Genomic DNA, 23,709 nt, shown 5'->3' with positions numbered 1-23,709 from the left:
TGATTAATTGTCAAGCCCCTTTTATGAGGCTGTTAAAGGGGGGGGGATGGGAAAATGTTGGAATGGATTAGATAATGCCAACCAACATTCACACAAATAGAGAGGGAGCCTATGGGAACACCAGCACTAGGGCTTTTACTCTATTCGTACACGAATGGGAAGGCATTGCAATGAAAGTTCTCACCCAGAAATTAGGCTCATGGCAAAGACCTGTGGCATTGGGATGGCTTGTGAACAGTGGGAGCAACAGCCCTGCTGGTTGAAGAAGCTCAACAGTTAACACCATCACTTTATCTCATAGTAAAAGTCCCAAACGGGGTTCAAGAGTTTATGGAAGTAAAGGGAGCACTTTGGATGACTGGGGGGCTGCCAAGCCAAATATCAGATTCTCTTGCTTGACTCCCTTGCCATACAATTAAAAGGTAAATATTCCCCTCGCACATACGTGCTAGTCGTTCCTGACTCTAGTGGGCGGTGCTCATCTGTTTCAAAGCTGAAGAGCCAGAGCTGTCTGAAGACGTCTCTGTGGTCATGTGGCCGGCATGACTAAACACCAAAGGCGCACGGAATACTGTTACCATCCCACCAAAGGTGGTCCCTATTTTTCTACTTGCATTTTTTACGTGCTTTTGAACTGCTAGGTTGGCGAAAGCTGGGAAAAGTAACGGGAGCTCACCCCGTTACACGGCAGCACTAGGGATTCGAACCGCTGAACTGCTGACCTTTTGATCGACAAGCTCAGCGTCTTAGCCCGAGCCACCGTGTCCCCTGCATACAATTAGAGATATGCAATTAAAGGTATTCAGCCCAGCTACACTCCTGCCCCAGGTGAACTGCATCCTGATTGTGTACAGGTAGTGAATTCAGTCTATGCCAGTAGACCCAATCTTTGTGATCAGTCTATCCCAAATGCTGACTATGAATGCTAGTAGCTTTATGGTAGAAGGCCAGAGAAAGGCAGGATATGCAGTGGTGACACCATGGGAAATTGTAGAAGTCAACCCATTACCAGTAAACATTTCTGCCCAACTAGCTGAACAGGTCATTCTAACTAGAGCCTTACAGTTGGCTGTGGGACAAACATTAATAGCAAATATGCCTTTGGAGTCTTGCATGCCCATGGAGCCTTATGGAAGGGAAGAGGATTATTAAATGCAAGAGAAGCAACCGTTAAATATAGCCCACAAAATTTAAAATTATTGGAAACCAAAACAAGTAGCAGCCTTACATGTCAAGCGACCTGCTAAGATACCCCTTTACACAAAAGGAAATTGGGCTGCCGATACAGCTGCTAAGGAAGCTGCCCTAGAATTAACAGCCTACCTAATTCCCATTTGTCCATAGCCACTTCTCCACTCTCTTATACACCCAAGGATAGGATAGGGGTAGTGGTGGGATTCAGCCATTTCACACCACTTCGGGAGAACCGGTTGTTAACTTTCTGAGCAGTTTGGCACACTGGTTGTTGGAAGAAATCATTAGGGCAGAGAACCGGTTGTTAAATTACTTGAATCCCACCACTGTGGATAGGGGCCACATCAATTGGAGACAGGGAGAGGAATGAGGGTGGTGGAAGGGAGAGGGCGGACCTCAGAGGATTCGTTTACAACAGGGGTCTCCAACCTTGGCAACTTTAACCCTGGCAGACTTCAACTCCCAGAATTCCTCAGCCAGTTTTGCTGTCCGCCAGGCTTAAAGTTGAAGTCCGCCAGGCTTAAAGTTGCCAAGGTTGGAGACCCCTGATTTATAACAAATACATGCCAGCACACACAGGGGGGTCAAAAGCACTGGCAGATTTTGTGACATGCTGTGTAGTAGGCAAGGGTCTCTATTCTGCTACCTCCCAAGCTGTAGCAGCTTATCTGATCTATGGCAGAAATAATCCAAAAATAGCCAGGCATCCACCCCTAGGAGTCCAACTTCAAGGCAACTACCCAGGGACAATTTAGGAAATAGACTTCACTGAATTTCCTAGAAAGCAAGGTTTTTTTTTTCTTTGTAAAAAGTTTTATTTTCATTTTCCAACAACCTATTCAATATACAGTCTCTTATTCAACATTAATCATTAATTTTCATTTGTTACTTATTCGGACCTGCCCAGCTACCACTTCCTTCCTTAACAAACCTTTCCTCCTCCCTTCTCTACTTTCTTCTACTTTCTTCATCCTTCTTCGCTTTTCTACATCCTCTCCTCCTTCCCTACTCTTCTCTTCCACCCTTTCTAACCCTCTCTCTTTCCCCTTTCTTCTTCCTCTCCTTTCCCCCTTTTCTACCTCTCTCTTTCCTACCTACTTTCTTCCTTCACTCTCTCCTCTCCCTTTCCATTCCCTTCTGAAATGGCAGCTGAGCAGCCCCGATTTCATTTCAAATTATTTCTATTTCTTAATTACATATCTTCAATCATTCCTTTACATTGATCCTTCATCTCCCCCCCTCTCCCCACTTCCCCTCCCTCCCCCCTCCCACCCGCTGAGACTTCCCAGAACAAAGTACAGGGTATAAAATTAACAATCATAAATTAAAATACAACATAATTCAAATCCATAGTCACTCCTCTCTCTAAGACCTTAACTCCCCTTCCAGAAACAAAAAAGTACATTCTTCTTCCAGTCCATTATATATCAGTCCATTCCACTCCTAAAATCTTCAGAATCTTCCAATTAAATTAGTATTTCCAGTTCATCAATAATATCCAATCTTCATCGATCAAGACCAAAACGATATTCCATCTTCCAGTATTCATCAGAAATTCTTCTATAATATACCTTTCTTCCTTAAACAGTGTCCCAAATATAATTCATATTTCCAGCTTAAATTCTTAAATTTTTATCCAATCTCCAAAAATAAACAATATTCTATCTTCTCATATCTTTAATATCACTTACATAAATCAAATAACATTACTAATATTAATATTTCTTCAATTTACCTTACATCTGTCAAATAACATTATTAAAATTATAACTTATATCCAAAATATATCAATTATAAGAATTAAATTCTATTTAACCAAATACCAACATTACATCCTCCAAAAGTTAAACAATATTCCATCTTCCCATTCCTTTATACCTCACATATATCAAATAGTAACACCTTATACCCAAAATAAGTCAGTTGTAAAAATTAAACCCTATATATATATTTTTTTTAAAAATCAAAATCACATCTTAAGCATTTCTCCTTGTCTTCTATCTTACACATTTCCTTACACATTTTCAATCTCCAAAAATATCATTTACATAAATCAAATAACATTGCAAATATTAATATTTCTTCAATTTACCTTACATCTATCAAATAACATTATTAAAATTATAACTTATATAACTTATATCCAAAATATATCAATCATAACAATTAAATTCTATTTATCCAAATACCAACATTACATCCATAAATTTTTCTATCTGTCCTCCAAAAGTTAAACAATATTCCATCTTCCCATTCCTTTATACCTCACATATTTCAAATAGTAATACCTTATACCCAAAATAAGTCAGTTGTAAAAATTAAACCCTATATATATATATTAAAAAAAAGAAAATACCATCAAAATCACATCTTAAGCATTTTCCTTCCCCTTGTCTTCTATCTTACACATTTCCTTACACACTTTCTTACACATTTTCCACCATCTGCTCACCAATCAGCTTAACATCTAACAATAAAGAATTTCCAATCTTTAATATATTGGTGTAAAAATCTCTTGTTTAAAAACTTATTAAGAAAGGAACTCTGAAAGTTCCTATAAAAAAAAAAATTCCATATTTGAAATGAAGAAGTTTGCAAGATTTTAATAGTTAGTTCTGTTTGCTTAAAAGCCATTCATAAACTATAAAATCTACCAAAAAGAGAGAAAAAAAAATTCAATAAACTTTTCTTCTTAAACATTGTGATAAAGAAAAAGGTAAAAAGAGAAAAAAAATCATTAACAATTCTTGTTCATTCCATTTAAAAAAGTAGCTTGTTATGTTCTTCTTCCTTTGTCTTTTTAAAGTTTCGCTTTCCTTTGTATATTGCAAACGCCATTTTAAATCCACTCAAGTTGAAAGTTAGTTCAAAGGAAAGCTATTTAAGAGCTGAAGTTAAGATTTATTACTTGCAAATTCTTGCTAGTCCTCCTACTTTGTTCTGTCTGTGTTGAATTCTCTTTAGAAATAAATCTTGGCACAGAGATGGTCGCGGCTTCTCGTTCTGTATAAACAGAAGCACCCTGGGCACGGAGCTTCGTCAGGCTAAAGGGGAGCTCTCACCCTTTGATCCCCTGGTTAAATTCCAGGGGGTCCCGGGGAGCTCTACCCAAAACCTGACCACTCTTCCCTCCCCCTTCACCCAGGGGGGGGGAGAATTCCAAACCGTTTGACAGCCCATTTACGCTGTCAGGGACGGTTTGACGAAACCCAGGGCAGACGATCCCAAAGGAACGTCCGCGAAGCCTGCGTTGCCAGCGGAAGTCCCTAGAAAGCAAGGTTTGAAGTATGTTTTGGGACTAGAATGTACCTTCAAAGGATGGCCTGAGGCTTTGCTTGCAGGACTAATAGAGAGCATGAAGTAGTAAACATCCTACTGGAAGAAATGATTCCTAGGTTGGGCTGCCAAATAGTATATCATTTGATTGCGATGCATATTTCATAGTTAAGGTTTGTGTGAACAGTTAAACATCACTTGGAATGATTTACAGAAAAAACAGCTAGCTAAGCTATGCCAGGAGGCTCACCTGTCCTCACAGCAAACTTTGGCACTCATGTTGCTAGGGCTTCACATTGCACCTCAAAGGAAAATAGGCTTGAGCCTCTTTGAGGCCCTCCCTAAAGGCAGAGGAGAGGTCCATCCCACTGGTGGGTGAGCTGACCTTGTACCAATATGGAAGACAACTCGCTGGGGTTATGAATTTTCTTTCCCGTTAACTGCAGGAAAATCAATATCCTGGACTAAATCATCCAGTGCAGGGATCTCCAACCTTGGCAACTTTTAAGACTTGTGGACTTCAACTCCCAGCAATATAGGTAGTCCTCAACTTACAACTGAGCCCCAAATTTCTGCTGCCAAGTGAACTTTGCCCCATTTTAACTGAATCATGGTGGAAGAAGGGAATGAAAAGGAGGAGGTTTTGGCAGGAAAGAGAAGAGCAGGGGGTAGAGAGAGAGGGTAAGAGCATTAGATTAGGGCTTTTATCAAGGGCTTCTTACTGTCTGTTTCAGTTCAGGTTTACTCCCTCTGGTCTCATAAATGTTTCCTTTTTCCTATTTTTTAAAAAGCATTTTCCCCTTTAACAAACTGGTTGGATCAATAATAATTGTTTGGCAATCGGTCCCATGGATGTTTCTTTCTCCCCAGGATTTTTCAATATCTTTCCCTTTAGCAAGGGAGGGGGGAGGGGGACATGATGGCCCTTTTATAATTTGCAGACTTCAACTCCCAAAATTCCTGAACCAGCTGGCTCACGAATTCTGGGAGTTGAAGTCAATCAGCCAATCAAACAATCAGAATAGACCTGGAAGGGGCCTTGGAGGTCTTCTAGTCTAGTCCCCTGCTCAAACAGGAGACCCTATATATCATTTGAAATCCACAAGCCATAAAGGGCCCATGGTTCCCCACCTCTCCTTTTGCAGAACGTTTGGGTCAATAATAGATCTTGGGGGAGGGGTCATCCCATGAATATTGGCTTCTCCCAATATTTTAAACTTGTTTTCCTCTTTAACAGGATGCTGGGATCATTTGTAATTGATCGGGATTCGTCCCAAGGATGCTTGCTTCTCTCCAGTTTTTAAAACAATTTTCCCTTTAACGAGCTGGTTGGGCTAATAATAATTGTTCGGGGGTCCGTCCCGTGAATTTTTCCTCCTCCCAATTTGTTCTTTTAAAAATACCGTAGTTCTTCTTTATGAAGCCAGCGAAGCTGACCGCAAGTGCAGCAACAATTCATTCCGGTTTCCCGTCTGGGCAGAGCCCAAAGGCGGTCAGCTGATTTGGAGGAGAGGAAGCGAAACTTAACTTTCTCTTTCCTTTCTCGTAGGTGGCGGCCGAAGCGCCCTTGCAGGATTTGGTGGAAGAAGCCACCTGCTCCATTTGCCGGGACTTTTTCCAGGACCCCGTGCTCATCCCGGAGTGCGGCCACAACTTCTGCCGGGGCTGCCTGACCCGCAGTTGGGGGACGTCGGAATCAAAGGCTTCCTGCCCCCAATGTAGACGGACCTTCGCGCCCCATAACCTTCTCCCCAACAGGCAGCTGGCGCGGGTGGCTGAAGTGGCCAGGCGATGCGGCGGCTGTGCGGAGGAGGAAGGAGGGAGCTTCTGCCCGAAGCACCGGGAGCCTCTCAAGCTCTTCTGTAAGGACCACGAGACCCTCATCTGCGTGGTCTGCGACCGATCCAAAGAGCACAGGGGCCACTCGGTGATCCCTGCGGAGGAGGCTTTCCTGGAGTACCAGGTAGGGATCAGCCAGGTGGAATCGCTTTGGAGGGGCATCCAGTGCCTGCCCTCGCAGTCTTTGGAACCGTTTACTTGCTTCCTCCTGCTTTATCCCAGCCTTTGTCTCCCTGCCTGCAATCGTTTAAAAACAGGTCGACATCCCTGTTGTCACTGATCAAAATTCAGGTGCTTGTCAATTGTCACGTTGCTGTGTCCTGGGCTCTTGTGATCACCCTTTGCCACCTTCTGATAAGCAAAGTCAATGGGGAAGCCAGATTCGCTTAACTGCTGTGTGACTAACTTAACAACTGCAGTGATTCACTTAACAACATTGGGAAGAAAAGTTGTAAAATGAGACAAAAGTTCACTTAACTCTCTTGCTTAGCAACGGAAATTGCCCTGTAGGGAGAAATAGGCTCCCTTTGCCAGCTCCCTTTCCACATTTGCTCTAGAGCAAAATTGTCATGGAGTCCTTCCAGATCTTGAGGGCGGAACCCGAAAAACACTCCTGCTGGATCAGGCCAAACTTTCATTTCTCTGTGATGCTTCTGGGATGACAGCAACCAGGAGACTCAGGCAGCTCACTTTAATGCCTTTGCAGGTAGTCCTCAACTTAGAACCATTCATTTAGTGACTGTTCAAAGTTATGAGGACAATGAAAAAAATGACATGTTTTTCAACCTTGTGATCATTGCATCATTCCGAGGTCACATGATCAAAATTTGGACGCTTGCCAACTGCCGTATTTATGATGATTGAATATATCTTCTAACTGGGTCTTTCTTCTATGTAATACTTTAAAGAACTCAAAACTTGTATTTTCTCTTCAGATGAAGGTTGAGGATTGCCTGAAAGCTCAGAAGGAACAGAAAGAAAAAATAGCTACAAACAAAATAATCGCAGCGCTAACAGTGCAGGAGGGGCTTGTAAATATTGATCCAATGGGGAGGAGCTTCTGAGCTAATAGGAAGGAGAACCCCATCCGCCATCTTTGATAATAGGCAGCCTGTTTGTAAGTACAAGTTCTGACTTAAAGGAAATTCACGCTAAAGATGGTGTTAGGGCACAGAATTTATTCTTAACCTGGGGACTGAGATGTCACCATTGGCTGAATGAGTCACAGTTGGGTTAAGTGCACCTATGCCATGGATGTTTCTTTCTCCCCAGGATTTTTCAATATCTTTCCCTTTAGCAAGGGAGGGGGGAGGGGGACATGATGGCCCTTTTATAATTTGCAGACTTCAACTCTCAAAGTTCCTGAGCCAGCTGGTTCACGAATTCTGGGAGTTGAAGTCAATCAGCCAATCAATCAATCAGAATAGACCTGGAAGGGGCTTTGGAGGTCTTCTAGTCTAGTCCCCTGCTCAAACAGGAGACCCTATATATCATTTGAAATCCACAAGCCATAAAAGGCCCATGGTTCCCCACCTCTCCTTATAGCAAAACGTCTGGATCAATAATAGATCTTGGGGGAGGGGTCATCCCATGAATATTGGCTTCTCCCAATATTTTAAACTTGTTTTCCTCTTTAACAGGATGCTGGGATCATTTGTAATTGATCGGGATTCGTCCCAAGGATGCTTGCTTCTCTCCAGTTTTTAAAACAATTTTCCCTTTAACGAGCTGGTTGGGCTAATAATAATTGTTCGGGGGTCCGTCCCGTGAATTTTTCCTCCTCCCAATTTGTTCTTTTAAAAATACCGTAGTTCTTCTTTATGAAGCCAGCGAAGCCGATCGCAAGTGCAGCAACAATTCATTCCGGTTTCCCGTCTGGGCAGAGCCCAAAGGCGGTCAGCTGATTTGGAGGAGAGGAAGCGAAACTTAACTTTCTCTTTCCTTTCTCGTCGATGGCGGCCGAAGCGCCCTTGCAGGATTTGGTGGAAGAAGCCACCTGCTCCATTTGCCTGGACTATTTCCAGGACCCCGTGCTCATCCCGGAGTGCGGCCACAACTTCTGCCGGGGCTGCCTGACCCGCAGATGGGGGACGTCGGAATCGGAGGCTTCCTGCCCCCAATGTAGACGGACCTTCGCGCCTCATAACCTCCTCCCCAACAGGCAGCTGGCGCGGGTGGCTGAAGTGGCCAGGCGATGCGGCGGCTGTGCGGAGGAGGAAGGAGGGAGCTTCTGCCCGAGGTACCGGGAGCCCCATAAGCTCTTCTGTAAGGACCACGAGACCCTCATCTGCGTGGTCTGCGACCGATCCAAAGAGCACAGGGGCCACTCGGTGATCCCTGCGGCGGAGGCTTTCCTGGAGTACCAAGTAGGGATCGACCAGGAGGAACCGCTTTAGAGGGGCATCCAGTGCCAGCCCTCGCAGTCTTTGGAACCGTTTACTTGCTTCCTCCTGCTTTATCCCAGCCTTTGTCTCCCTGCCTGCAACTGTTTAAAAACAGGTCGACATCCCTGTTTTCAATTGTTGTCAGGTGCTTGTCAATTGTCACGTTGCGGTGTCCTGGGCTCTTGTGATCACCCTTTGCCACCTTTTGATAAGCAAAGTCAATGGGGAAGCCAGATTCATTTAACAGCTGTGTGACTGCAGTGATTCACTTAACAACATTGGGAAGAAAAGTTGTAAAATGAGACAAAAGTTCACTTAACTCTCTTGCTTAGCAACGGAAATTGCCCTGTAGGGAGAAATAGGCTCCCTTTGCCAGCTCCCTTTCCACATTTGCTCTAGTCTAGAGCAAAATTGTCATGGAGTCCTCCAAAATTTTGAGTGCAGATCCCGAAAAACAGTCCTGCTGGATCAGGCCAAACTTTCATTTCTCTGTGATGCTTCTGGGATGACAGCAACCAGGAGACTCAGGCAGCTCACTTTAATGCCTTTGCAGGTAGTCCTCAACTTAGAACCATTCATTTAGTGACTGTTCAAAGTTATGAGGACAATGAAAAAAATGACATGTTTTTCAACCTTGTGATCATTGCATCATTCCGAGGTCACATGATCAAAATTTGGCCGCTTGCCATCTGCCGTATTTATGATGATTGAATATATCTTCTAACTGGGTCTTTCTTCTATGTAATACTTTAAAGAACTCAAAACTTGTATTTTCTCTTCAGGTGAAGGTTGAGGATTGCCTGAAAGCTCAGAAGGAACAGAAAGAAAAAATAGCTACAAACAAAATAATCGCAGCGCTAACAGTGGAGGAGGGGCTTGTAAGTATTGATCCAATGGGGAGGAGCTTCTGAGCTAATAGGAAGGAGAACACCATCCGCCATCTTTGATAATAGGCAGCCTGTTTGTAAGTACAAGTTCTGACTTAAAGGAAATTCAAGTTAAAAATGGTATTAGGGCACAGAATTTATTCTTAACCTGGGGACTGAGATGTCACCATTGGCTGAATGAGTCACAGTTGGGTTAAGTGCACCTATGCCATGAGCTGTGTTTTATACAATGGGTTTGGTTGGGATAATAAATTAATGCAAACTGTGTTTCATCTTATTGAAAAAATTGTGAACTCAAACATTTTTCTGTCTACTTTTTTGGAATCTCTGATTGCCAATAACATTTTCATGAGAGATCATTTAAACTGGAGCCTTTTTTAAAAAAAGAAAACTTTCCCCACTGTGCTTTTTAATATCAAAAGGGGTTTTTTTCTCCTTAGGAAATTCTCTCACCTCACTTCTGGATTCTTCACGGAATCCCTTTAATTATTATAATGATTAAAATAAATGTAATAACAATTAAGTAAAACAATTTAAATTAAATAAAAATATGCCTTTTGCTTTTTCTCTTTCTTCTTCTAGGGACATCATTAAAAAAGTGAAAAGTTATGTAGTGGCTGAATTCAGAGAGCTACAACTCTGGTTAGAAGGAAGGGAGAAGCTTACGTTGGCTAGAATGGAAGAGACGAAGAAGAGTATTATGGTAAGAAAGGAGAAGGCTTTAGCCAAACACATGGAGGAAGTCAACTCTCTTGACCATCTCATCCAGGAGATAGAAGAGAAGCGGCAGCCGCCAGCCAGCCAACTCTTACAGGTGAGGCAGGAAGTTAAGATCACAAAATCCTAGGGCTGGAAGGGACCTTGGAGGTCTTCTGGTCCAATCCTCTGCTCAAGGCAGGAGCCCTTATACCATCCCTAAAAAATGGTTGTCCAAACTATTATTGGAATCCTCCAGTGATGAAGCACCCAGAATTCTGGGAGGGAAGCTGTTCCACTGATAAATAATTCTCACTGTCAGGAAATTCTTCCTTATTTTAGATTGGATCTCCTTGTGATGAGCTTCCACCCCTTTCCCTATGAGAGCCCTTGCAGTATTGGAAGACGGCTGTTGTGTCTCCCCTAAGCCTTCTCTTTGTTAGGCTGAGCATACCGAGTTCCCTTAGCCATTCATTGTACAGTTTGGCCTCCAATAATTCTACAGAGGAATTATTGAGTCTGTCATTTGCACCTCTATAACTGTCTGGTTCGGTTCTGCAACCCAACAAGAAAAACACAGACTTCAGAGGATAATTAGAACTGCAGAAAAAATAATTGCTACCAACTTGCCTTCCATTGAGGACCTGTATACTGCACGAATCAAGAAGAGGGCCGTGAAAATATTTGCAGATCCCTCGCATCCTGGACATAAACTGTTTCAACTCCTACCTCAAAGCTATAGAGCACTGCACACCAGAACAACTAGACACAAGAACAGTTTTTTCCCAAAGGCCATCACTCTGCTAAACAAATAATCCCCTCAACACTGTCAGACTATTTACTGAATCTGCACTACTATTAATCGTTTCATAGTTCCCATCACCAATCTCTTTCCACTTATGACTGTATGACTATAACTTGTTGCTGGCAATCCTTATGATTTATATTGATATATTGATCATCAATTGTGTTGTAAATGTTGTACCTTGATGAAGGTATCTTTTCTTTTATGTACACTGAGAGCATATGCACCAAGACAAATTCCTTGTGTGTCCAATCACACTTGGCCAATAAAATTCTATTCTATTCTATTCTATTCTATTCAGAGCTCTTACCATCTTTATTACTCCTCTCTGAATTCTTTAGCCCTCCACAGAATGCTCCTTTTGATTCTTCCCTCTTCCCCCCCCCAACTAAATTTAATTGAACTTATAATAGTGAAAAGTACAAATAAAAATGGAAATAAAGAAAACAGGGAAATGGAGAAGGATTAGAATGGGAAACAAATGTAGGATACAGGGACAAGAAAAAATACCATTGTCTTTCAACTTTTTTTTCTGCACAGTAAAATGCAAAATAAAATTACAGCCTCAAGTTTTGAATTTTACATATTTAGTCATTACTAGCCATGTCTATAAAAACAGATTAGTTTAATAATGTAAGAATTTAATTTTCTGCATTGGAAGTAGCTCCTTTTAGTGCTTTCTCTCTCTCTGTTTTTTTTAGGACATTGGAAGCGTCTTGAAGAAGTAAGTGAACCCACCCTTTTCTTTACAGTCTCAGAGATCAGCATCTCCTCCAGCAGTTTTCCTATTTTGGAAAGTTCTTTCTATATTTCGTAATATTTTAATGTAAAGACAATGTACTATATTTCAGGGCTTTGTAGATATTACCTCAGACAACCTCAACACAATATAACTAGCAATATTTGATATGATAAATTATTATGGCTGGTTTCACAGTCAGCCAGATGTTTAGATTGAATTTGGCATTTTTATCCACCTATTGAGCCCTTCCCAAGAAGAGACAGATGTTTGATAGTTTTAAAAGTATCTGTCAAGGTTCCAGAAAAACCTCTTCTGCATAAAAAAAACTCAGAAGCCATTGTCTTTCAGAGTTCTTTACTAGCATGAGGAAACTGGCACATGATGAGTGAAATTCCAAAACTGAACTTCCGGATTCTTTTCCCAGTTATACAAACCCCAAGAGTCCCACCCCCCTGACCCCTTTGCTGGTCACATGGTCCCACGTTCTCCCAGTTCATTCGAATATCTTCTCGCCACTCTTCCTGCAGATGTGAACACCATCCGACCTTGACCGCTTGAAGAATGTTACCATACCCCTCAGCCCCCCTTCTTCCCTTCAGAGGAAAATGTGGCAGCGTCTGGTACCCTAAAGTCTAGTATGGTTTCCAGGCCTGACAGGCGTCCCCCCTTGGAAAAGAAGCTATATTCTAGGAAAGAAAACAAAGAGTTAATAAAGAAGAGTGTCAGTGGTCCACAGTTCCCTTCTACCCCCCTCTCCAAGAGGTTTTTTAGGTTTGTCAGGGAAAGTGTCGTGAAATTGTTTAATCAAATTGTCCGCATTTACTTTCCAACTTTTTACCCAAGTAGATTCAGATAATGGATATCCCTTCCAGTGGACTAAATATTGTAATTGACCTCTGTATAGTCTAGAGTCAAGGATTTTCTTGATTTCATAGTGGGTTTTACCTTGGATTATCAAGGGTGGTGGGGGAGGGGAAAAATGTGGCAGCGTCTGGAACCCTAAAGTCTAGTATGGTTTCCAGGCCTGACAGTATCATTGTAGGATATAAGCTGTGCCAAGCACCCGAATTGTGACTACAGGGACACTGTGACAGATGTTAAGTGGGAAAATGGTTGTAAGTCAGTTTTTCAAGAGCCGTTATAACTGTTTGCTAACAAATAGCCATAAATTGAAGGTTGCTTGTAACTGGATTTGTCTCTATTCAATTTCATTGCATTATCTTTAATCCATCAAGATCAGTTTGAATGTTATATCCATCTTTTAATTGATGGATATAACCTCACCCATAGTAGTTATTTGTCATCAGTGATTTGGAAGATACAATCCATTGTTTTGGCCAAGAGATTCACGAGAATTTTGAAGAGTAGGGAGCCCAAAACTGAAACTTAGTGGCCTCTACTAGATCTCTTGTTTAACTTGATGACGGTGGATGCGTGCAGTTCTGGGTCAGGATCCACTGAGTTGCCATGATGCCCATATTTGAGTAGCTAGCCAGAGAATTGACTGAAGCCTGAGAAACAGGACCTTTGTCAGTCAACAGGATTGTTGATTTACCACCAGTTTACCAGGTAGTTAGGAGGCAAGGACAGGGCAACACAAGAAAATGACGATCATGGACTTAATAGCTGGCCATCAACACCCCACATAACAACTAAAAGCCACACACAACCAGGCACCACATAAACACAATGCGTAGAACAGTCCAGTGCGCACATTCCGGAGACAGAGGGAGGAGTTCCTGGAGGATGGGCAAGCTCAGAAGAAAAAATCTCTGATGATCAACCCAGATTGGATCCTGTAGTAAGCCAATCCTCAAGAACCATCTGATGATTTAGAAAGCTGCTTCTATTGGCAGATTGATTATGGTTACAGGAACTGGGCCTGGCTAGTCTAGTGAACAGAAGGACCAGGGGAGAAATGATAGCAACAGTGTTCCAATATTTGAGGGGCTGCCACAGAGAGGAGGGGTTCAATCTGTTTTCCAAAGTACTTGAAGGCCAGACAAGGAATAATGGATGGAAACTGATCAATACATACACCGTAAGCCGCCCTGAGTCTTCGGAGAAGGGCGGGATATAAATGTAAATTAAAAAAAAAGAGAGAGAGATTCAACCTAGAAATAAGGAGAAATTTTCTGACTGAGGAGAATGAACCACTGGAACTGCTGGCCTTCAGATGTTGTGGGAGTTTCATCAGTGGAAGCTTTCCAGAAGAGGCCAATTCTGTTATTCTGTTATTTTGTCTTGCCAGATATGAGGCAAAGAAAACATACAGTAATCCAGTGGATTTACTTCTGGACTAGAAGTGGACAATCTGGGAGTACAGTGAGATGACTGCGCTTCTGAAAAGGGCCATGAGAAAATGGAAAGGTAAAAAACAGCTGCTGGGATTTTACCCTAGATGACATTTTGATGATGCTGGATGACATTTTGAGCATCCAAGAGAGATTCTGGGCTAGTGTCACATGGATCAAAGAGGGATCGATTTCAGGATCAGCGGAAGAGACACCCTCATTTCTCTGTGGAAAGGCCTTGTGTCTTGGCACCAGGAGGGGAACAGGAGCTTTCTGGTTTCTCCCATTAAAGATGGGCCACCTAAAAACGGGAACCACTAGCTACTCATCGTTGACCATTTACAGGTAGTCCTCAACTTACAACAGTTCACTTAGTGAACTGTTTCACAGTTTTCACAGTTATAATGGCACTGAAAAAAGTGATTTGTGATCGTTTTTCACACTTATCATTGTATCATCCCCACAATTACGTGATTTACTTCTGGAGGCTTGACAACGAGTTCATATTTATGACAGTTGCAGTGATCCTCTTTTGTGACCTTCTAACAAGCAAAGTCAATGGGGAAGCCGGATTCACTTAACAACCAGGTTACCAATTTAACACCTGCAATCATTCACTTACCAAATTTCTCACTTAGCAAAATAAATTCTGGGCTCAATTGTGGGCATAAGACGAGACCACCTGTATTCTTTGTATCCTGAATCTTTGTGCACTGATCACTGGGGAAGCAGAATAAGCTTCCACTAAGTATAATGGAATATTTACAGGTAGTTCTTGATTTACGACCACATTGAGCCCAAACTTTCTGCTGCTAAGCAAGGCGGTTGTTGAGTGAGCTGTGCCCCATTTTATGAATTTTTTTCCCCAAAGTTCTTAAGAAAATCACGGCAGTGAAATGAAGAATGTGGTTGTTAAGCGAATCTGGCTTCCTCCATTGACTTTGCTTGTCAAAGCTCCCCAGGAAGCTTGCAGCAGTCGTAAGTGTGAGAACCGATCATAAATCACTTTTGTCAGTGCCGCTGTAACTTCACTAAACAAATGGTTGTAAGTTGAGGACCATATGCCTAAATTGAGGTATATGGAATATATAGTAGAATATATTTATACCTGATGGAATATATATAGCCACCAAAGACATTCTGGCTTGTAGCTTTCCCTATTCCTTATTTCCTGATTTGAGGCCAAGGAAAGCAAACCAGGGTATCTGAATAGGCCAAAATTTAAAATTACAATTAAAATGATGAGATGCTGAATCCCTCCCTTTTCTTCCCAGTCCTGCACAAATAAATAGATGACTTCAACTACAGGAAGGTAAATATGAGTTGTAAGAATTGCAATTCTTTGCCTGTTTTGAGCTCTGATGCCAGTAACTGTAAGAGAAACATGATTGAGTAACAAAAAAGAAAAATATATGTTTAGGTACCTTAAAGATTATGATGTTAATGATTTTACGATTTTATTTCTGATTACTTGCTGTTTATATGTACACTGTGAGCTTATGTATAGGAGACAAAATTCCCTTTGTGTCTGTTGTGATCCGCCAGCAGCCCGCGGAGCTATCAACGGAGTCGGACAGTGATGAGATGGCACTTCACAAAACGTATCAACCTGCAGCTTGGACCATCAGATCAATGTGCCCAGACTGAATCGGGGCTGTTAAGGGTAATTTGGGTTCACAACCAAGGTTGTGGACTGTTGAGCAGAGTACCCTACGCATGGAAACGACTGAGACTGGTTGTATACAATAACAGTCACTTGCAGACAAACTGTGGTTTGATATTCCTTTACTTTTAGGGAAAAAACAAAGACAGAGTCCAAAAACAATTCCAGGTCATACACATATAAAGCCAGTCAGGGATGTTACAAAGTCTTCTTACCAACGTAGACTTGCAAAACAAATAAGCCAGGTCTTCTTTCAGTTTGGCAAAACACAGTTCAATACACAACAGTCAGTATCTTGAGGAATCAGTAACTAGCCATGATCAAGCAACAATCATAAAGCTCAAATATACAGTTGCAGCATGTCTTCAGGTTACAATGCTGTAGCGTACCTGTAGATTCCCTAACAAGCCTTAGTTTAGTAGTCCTTTTATACATTGGCTACAGAGCTCAACCAATCAGGATGCTTGCAATGATGCAGCACAGCCTTAAGGCAATATCATGCCTTTCTACAAACATACATAGTTTATATATTGCCTGGCCAACTAGTTAGGCAAATAATAATTTCCTGACAGGGGCATATTGATCTGGTTGCGCCAGATGCAAGCCAAGTTGCCATCTGATGAGACCAGGTTGCATCAGGACCTGAACAAGCTCATGGCTGCCACTGAATATTCGGCCGATGAGACCTTGAATGCAACTAAGTTCGCATCCAGGGCATTGGCCTCTGCTGTGACATCGCGGCGCCTCCTGTGGCCTTGCCATTGGCAGGCGGACATGTGCTGAAAATGGAGATTGGCTTCCACCCTCTACAAAGGGTCACACTTGTTTGGGGAAGCTTTGGACCCCACCCTTGTTGAAGGCAAGGACAAAAAAAAAGTTTGCCTTCCTTGCACAGGAGGGCAGATTGTAGGGCTTCGCCTTACTACCATCAGAGGCCACAGTTCCGGTCGGTGGATTCCGGGTCCACTACCGCCCAGTTCCAGAGACCGTCCTACCAGGGTTACGAGTGGATTCCGGATAGGTCATCCTATCGTGACAGAGGGAGGCATCAGGCTCAGAGCAAGCAGCCATTTTGTGGGTCAGGAGGTCACTCCTTTCGTTGTGGAAAATGACTATCCCACCATCTTTCCCATTGGCGGCCACTTATAATATTTCACGGACCAATGCGGGGGGGGGGGAGACCATGACAGATGCATGGGTTCTGCAGACAGTGCAATTGGGTCTCGCACTGGAATTCCTATCCACCACCACCCCAAAACGGTTTATTCATTGCAAAGTACCTGTGAACACTGAGAAACATCAGCTGATAGAAACCAAGATCCAACATCTGTTGGAGATCAATGCCATTGAGCTGGTTACGGAAAGCTAGGAGGGCCAAGGATTTTATTCAATCCTGTTCCTGGTACTGAAAAGTTCAGGGGGCTGGAGTGGAATTTTGGACTTAAAAACATTGAATGCCCAGGTGGTCTATCGCTGCTTCAAGATGCAGTCCCTTCAATCCATCTTGGGCTGCATCAGGGAGGGCAACATGTTGACTTCCATAGACCTCAAGGAGGCCTATCTGTACATGCCCATCTGACCTTGTCATCGCAGGTTCCTGTGATTCTCGTATGGAGGGCGCCACTTCCAATACCGGGCCCTGCCATTCGGCCTGTCATCGGCTCCCAGAATTTTCATAAAAGTTCTGGCAGTGGTCACAGCCCACATCAAAGCAATCCCCATTTGACTGCAGTGTTACCTGAACAACATTCTGATCCAGTCCAGGTCAACCTCGCGGGTGGAGCAGGAGGTCCAGACTCTGATACGGATCCTTCAGGACCATGGCTTCACAGTCAATTTCAAAAAGAGCCATCTGTTTCCTTCTACCAGTCTTCTTCACCTGGGCACAATGATAGACTCCTCCTCTGGCCAAGTTCTTCTCTCACCAGACCGCCTGGAAAGCCTGCATTCCTTAGTGGCCGGGATAGTAGCTCTGCAGTTGATACCTTTAAGCCTTCTCTCCCAACTATTGGGGAAGATGATTTAGTGTCTTTCTATAGTGCCCTGGGTGCGGTTGCATGCCTGGCCACTGCAATGAATCCTATTACGGCATCAGAGTGCTGGCAAGAGCGACTCAAGACTCAAAGTGAGACTTACCCAAAGAGTGTTGAGATCACTGCATTGGTGGGCCTCCCCAGCCCTACGGCGGGGATGCACCTACAGGGTGAGCCAGCGTGTCACGATCACATCGGACGTGAGTCTCTTCAGTTGGGGCACCCACTTCCAATCTCAGGTGGCTCAGGGCAGGTGGTCTCTGACAGAGCTCCAGAACAGCATCAATTGCCTGGAGCTGTGGGCAGTTCACCTTGCCCTATGCCACTTCTGAGAGTCAGTGAGAGGCCAGCACGTTCTCATACTGATGGACAGTGTGGCCACAAATGCCCACATAAATCGGGAAGGGGGCACTCGTTTCAGATCCCTCATGACAGAAGCGGAGAAGCTGGGGCTCTGGGCAGAGAGACATGTTCTCTCTGTCAGGGCAGAACACATTTCCGGAGTAACGAATGTGCAGGTGGACTGGCTGAGCAGAACAATCCTGGACCACTCAGAGTGGCGCCTGCACCCAGATCTCTTCAAAGAAGTGTGTGAGAGATTCAGTCAGCCAGTGGTGGATCTGTTTGCCCAAACCTCCAATGCCCAGGTTTTTCTCCAGGTTTGCAGCCCCAGGGGCAGAGGGAATCAATGCTCTCCGCAGTCCCTGGCTTCAAGGGCGGCTTTATGCCTTTCTCCCAATTCCCCTCATTCCGAGGGTCATCCGGAAGGTATTGGAGGAGAGGGCAGAAGTCCTGCTTCTAGCTCCGCATTGGCCCAGGCATCCCTAGTTCGCGGACCTACTCAACCTCTCAGTGTCCCGCCCCTGGTGGATTCCCCGGGACAGGATTTCTCTCAGCCAGGGGGTCGTAGTACAACCGGAGCCTCAGTGGCTCCAGCTGACTGCCTGGAACTTGAGGGGAGCCTCCTGAGGAGGGCTGGGAAAGTCATCCGGACCATCCAGGCATCCAGACGACCTTCCATGACCGGATTTATGACGCCACTTGGAGGGCATTTTGCCAATGGTGTTCCTCACTTTGGTTCCTGAGGTACTGGATTTTCTGCAAACTGGACTAGACAGGGGACTATCTCCCAACACCCTCAGGAGACAGGTTGCAGCATTGGCTACAGTGTTGGCATGTGACAACAGGCAACCCCTTACTCACCACCCCAGAATATGCTGTTTTCTGAAGGGAGCTGCTAATTTGAGACCACTGGTGGTGCATCGCTTCCCCCCTGGGACCCGGCTTTGGTGCTTCAGGCCCTCACTTCAAGGCCCTATGAGCCATTAAAGACCTCTAGTTTCCGATATTTGACACTGAAGGTGGCATTCCTCGTGGCGATAACATCAGCCAGGAGGATATCTGAATTAGCGGCATTATCTGTGAGGGAGGACCTTTGCATTTTTCATCCTTTGGCCCCTTCGTTCCTGCCGAAGATGAATTCCTGGTTTCACCGACCCCCGGAGCTCATCTTGCCTAATTTTTGCCCGGGTCCCCATCATCCCACGGAGGAACACTGGAATACTCTGGATGTCAGGAGAGCTCTCCGCAGGTACATTAAACAGACTTCTTCCTTTCGGAAGACGGAATCTTTATTTGTATCCTTCCAGACTGCAACCAATGGTGACTTCTTCCACCATTGGCTGTTGCTTGAAATCCTGCATTTCCAAGGCCTAGGAGGTGCAGGCTCGGCCTGTCCCTAGACAGATTACTGCTCACTCCACCAGGAGTGTGGCCACCACAGCTGCTTGGGCCATGCAAGCTCCCATAGAAGACATCTGTACGGTGGCGACCTGGTCATCTCCGACACCCTTTATCAGGTATTATAAACTGGATGTGTATGCCTCAGCTGAGGCGTCATTCGGCCGTAGAGTTCTGCAAAGGGTGCATGCCACCGTGGAGATCAGGGACCGGCCGGTCTCCCTCCCCTAGATCAAGCTAGATCGACTGTCTGGAACCTATACCACATTTCTGACATCAATACAATTGAACGTGTCCAGAAATATTTTACAAGAAGAGTTCTCCATTCCTCTGAATACAACAAAATACCTTACCCCACCAGACTTGAAATCCTGGGCTTAGAAAATTTAGAACTACGCCACCTTCGACATGACCTGAGTTTAACTCATAGAATCATCTATTACAATGTCCTTCCTGTCAAAGACTACTTCAGCTTCAATCGCAACAATACATGAGCACACAATAGATTTAAGCTTAATGTTAACCGCTCCAATCTTGATTGCAGAAAATATGACTTCAGTAACAGAGTTGTTAATGCTTGGAATAAACTATCTGACTCTGTGGTCTCTTCCCATAATCCCCAAAGCTTCAACCAAAGACTGTCTACTATTGACCTCACCCCATTTCTAAGAGGTCTGTAAGGGGCGTGCATAAGAGCTACAAGCGTGCTTACCGTTCCTGTCCTATTGTTTCCTTTCGTTATATCCAATTAATATAGTTATTACATACTCATACTTATATATATGCTTATATATTGTATAGTTATTACATGCTTATACTTATATATACTGTGTGACGAAATAAATAAATAAAATAAAATAGATAATAAAGCTTGGGTATATTCCTTGCTTGGAGTCTCCAAGCAGCACCCTGGAGAAAGGATGTTGGTCTTACCTGACACGTCTCTTCTCAGTGCGCTGCTGGAGACTCCAAAACCTGCCCTGCGAACCGTCCGAGTCCAGGGGTCCGGGGGCATTTATATCTCTACTATAGATATATATAGTACTACTACTACTCTGACATGCCTTCATCGAAAAACTGAAGCTCAGCCAGGCAAGAAAATTCTATCAATCCAGTCTCTGGCAGTAGGATTTGAGTTAACCTTTGCTTGGAGTCTCCCGCAGCGCACTGAGAAGAGACGTGTCAGGTAAGACCAACATCCTTTCTCAGCTGTTCTAATAAAATATGTTTGTTTAGGACTGATTGCGTCTGGTAATAACTACTTGGGCCTAGGTCACAACAGTTTCTGATCACATTTGGCCAAATAAAGTATTCTATGCCATGCCATGCCTACTCTATCCTGTTCATTATGTATAATTATGTATACATAATCTAGGAAATTGAAGTCAATCTTGGTATAGAATGAAATATCTGGACAAATGGAAAAATATGGACTGGGACTGAAAGGAATATTGAATTTCTACCAAGCTAAAAACATCCTGTTGATTTTACTGCCTGACTATAAGTTGGTGAGAGACCAGGTCTTTGGGATCAGAGAAATTAGGTCCTTTGGGTCAAAGCACATAGCAACGTTGGAGCATCAGGTTGCCTCCACCATGTGGGCCATCAGACTGATGAAAGCAGAGGTTTCCTGTGCAAGATCCTCCCCTTTTGTACATGCCTGTGATACCTTGATGCTCACAGAGAAAAGGGTGGATCTTCCTCACATCCCATTGTGTGTCCCCAGTTACCTCTGGGGATCCTTCTGACTCTGCCAGTTCAGAATTGAAACATGGCAGCCTCTTTCTCTGCCTGATCTTCTGGATTAATGCTCCAGGTAGAGTCCCTGTTCAACCTTGGCCCTCCCAGCAACTCACTGAAGGCAAAGCCAACCACTCTTCACCCCCAGCCTCATTAATCTCACCTGCAAGGTGGAAGCTAAAGTGAATTGTGCAGGGAGGCTAGAAAAGGTGGAACACTATGAAGTGTTCGAAGGACTTGGTCAAGGGTTCACAAATCTTTACCGTTGCCAAAGTTGGAGAACTCTGGACCAGGCAATGGTGAGGTGTGGTTGAAAAAAACCTGACTCTCCCATTTCTGGAGGGGGGGGGCAGGGAGCATGTTTGGAAGCTAAACTCCATTCACACAAGAGGCTGTAGTATTAAATTCTTGGGAACTGAAGACACAAACCAGGCCTGCAGTTGAAGCTCTTGTTTTTTTCCTTCCTTTCCTTTCCCCTTACAGTGGATGTAACTCTGGATCCAGACACAGCCAATCCTGACCACCTTAATGTCTCCAAAGATCGAAAAAGCGTCAGAGGAGTTAAGCCACTTAACAGAATATATCCTGTCTCAGACTGCAACAGATCTGACAGAAATGCTTATGTCTTTGGCTGTCAGAGGTTCTCAACAGGGAGACATTTCTGGGAAGTTATGGTAGAAGGTATAGCAGGATGGGCTATAGGGGTTGCCAAACTGCCACTGAAGTTACCAAACGTTGATGTGCAGACCAGGTACTGGGAGTTTCAGGAATGGAGAAGGGAAAACGAGGCCACCTCTCAGTCAGAAGAGGGCTCTAACCTGGTCCTGAGTAAGGAACCCAGGAGGATCCGTGTCTCTCAACTGCGAAGAGGGGAAACTGAGCTTTTTTAATGCCAAGACAGCAATGATAATCTATAGAGTCTGGTTTAATGAGTCGGTTAGAAGCACCGTTCAGCCCTCTTTCTGTTTGGGCGAGGGCACCTGCATGACACTCCCCTAAAAGAGGGGACCTCCATAGACAAAAATTTGGAAAAATCCCTATTTGCCAAGTGTGATCTCTGAAAGCCTTTAAAGCAGAGGCTCCTTAGCTTTTTGCTACTTCAGCTTCCTTTATTGTTCTATGCCACCCTGACCAGTCAATCAGTCATTATAAAGGAATAATCTGATCAGCATTTTTATTTGTCTGGATAAAAAAGAAATGAAGTATCCTAGGAGCTTTATCGGCTTTAGCATCATGTGTTCAAGTGTATCAGTATTAAAGATACTTAACAGCTAAACCTGTCAATCATGATTTTATATGTCTGTCACAGCTCTCCATCCCATTTATGGATCATGCTTGTTTGTTTCATGTTAGTTGCAACCAATGATTGTGTAGGTGTTCAGTACTTGGTATAATCTGTAATCATCTTCTAACACACGATTGTCATAATCCAACAAACCCTAGCAAGCAGTGGTGGGTTTCAAAAATGCTTACTACAGGTTCTGTGGGTCTGGCTTTGTGGGCGTGGCATGGCTTTGTAGCTTTATAGCCTCACAGGTATAGGAGGAGGAAGATGTGATGGATATCTTTGTCACCTTGAGTTAATTGTAAAAATAATAAAAGTAAGATAAAAATAAATAACGGGAATGAAACTTAACTCTGATATGGTGACTTTGAATGCTAACAGCAGCTCTCTGGAACATATCAAAGCATCTAAAGAACTGAAGATTGACAAGCTGCTGTTGGCAAAGGAGCAAATGAGTAATCCCAATGAACATACCTAAAACAGATAGTCCCCAATTTACAATTGAGGCCCCAACTGGTGCAGAATGTGGCTGCGCAGGGGATAGAGAGCATCTTGTGGTTCCCATATAACACCTCTCCTGTGCAGACTGCATTGGTTGCCGGTGGTCTTTCGGGTGCGATTTGTTGTGTCTCGCCCGCTTTCACCGCAGCCGGGGCCTTCTTATCTGCTTCCGAACGCTGAGGAATGTCCTAGTATGCCTCCTGGCCCCATCCCTGGCTCCATGCCCAGACAGGCTGAGGAGGAAGAAGTACCTTCAGCCCCCAGCTCTGGCTCCATGCCCAGGCAAACGGAGCAACTAGACCCCTCCCCCTCCCCCACAGCATGTGAGCCTGAGGAAGGTCAATTACCAACAGCTGCAGACTGGAGTGACCCTCGCTTCAGAAGAATTGATAGGCTGCGGTGACAGAAGGAAGGGAGGGGCAGGCCTGGATAAGTGCTGAGTCATGGAGCTACACCCCATGGCCTATATAAAGGATCTGCTTTCTGGCATTCTCTGAGTCAGGCAAAGTCTAACATATCTTGCTGAAGTCACTTTCTGGTCTCCTGCCTGCCTTGAGAACTTTGCTAGGACTTTGGCAGAGCTGCAGAGGCACGCCTGATTCGGATTTCCCTGACCCGGTCGTCAGCGGA

General features: G+C 44.0%; 1 protein-coding gene and 1 pseudogene across 1 annotated transcript; both read left to right on the top strand.

Moving 5' to 3' along the window:
- Positions 1–918: 918 nt before the first annotated feature.
- Positions 919–21,949, top strand: LOC131190376 (zinc finger protein RFP-like). Its single transcript, XM_058167696.1, has 7 exons — positions 919–1,011; positions 6,020–6,433; positions 9,476–9,572; positions 10,165–10,394; positions 11,783–11,805; positions 20,506–20,739; positions 21,777–21,949. Exons 1-7 carry the CDS (start codon positions 919–921, stop codon positions 21,811–21,813), a joined length of 1,128 nt encoding a protein of 375 aa, XP_058023679.1. The 3' UTR covers positions 21,814–21,949.
- On the top strand, positions 15,788–20,482 carry LOC131192497 (uncharacterized; annotated as a pseudogene).
- Positions 21,950–23,709: the final 1,760 nt, after the last annotated feature.

This window comes from Ahaetulla prasina, chromosome 2, assembly GCF_028640845.1.
Source record: "Ahaetulla prasina isolate Xishuangbanna chromosome 2, ASM2864084v1, whole genome shotgun sequence".
Lineage (NCBI taxonomy): Eukaryota > Metazoa > Chordata > Lepidosauria > Squamata > Colubridae > Ahaetulla > Ahaetulla prasina.
Note: the sequence above shows the minus strand (reverse complement) of the source record. Positions and strands in the feature narration are given on the sequence as shown.

Bases quoted from the DNA above. Each gene is read 5' to 3' on its own strand.
- LOC131190376 (XM_058167696.1), top strand. From the start codon at position 919: ATGAATGCTAGTAGCTTTATGGTAGAAGGCCAGAGAAAGGCAGGATAT. The intron at 1,012-6,019 runs GTAAACATTTCT...CCTTTCTCGTAG, and splicing joins TAGAAGTCAACCCATTACCA to GTGGCGGCCGAAGCGCCCTT. The intron at 6,434-9,475 runs GTAGGGATCAGC...TTTTCTCTTCAG, and splicing joins AGGCTTTCCTGGAGTACCAG to GTGAAGGTTGAGGATTGCCT.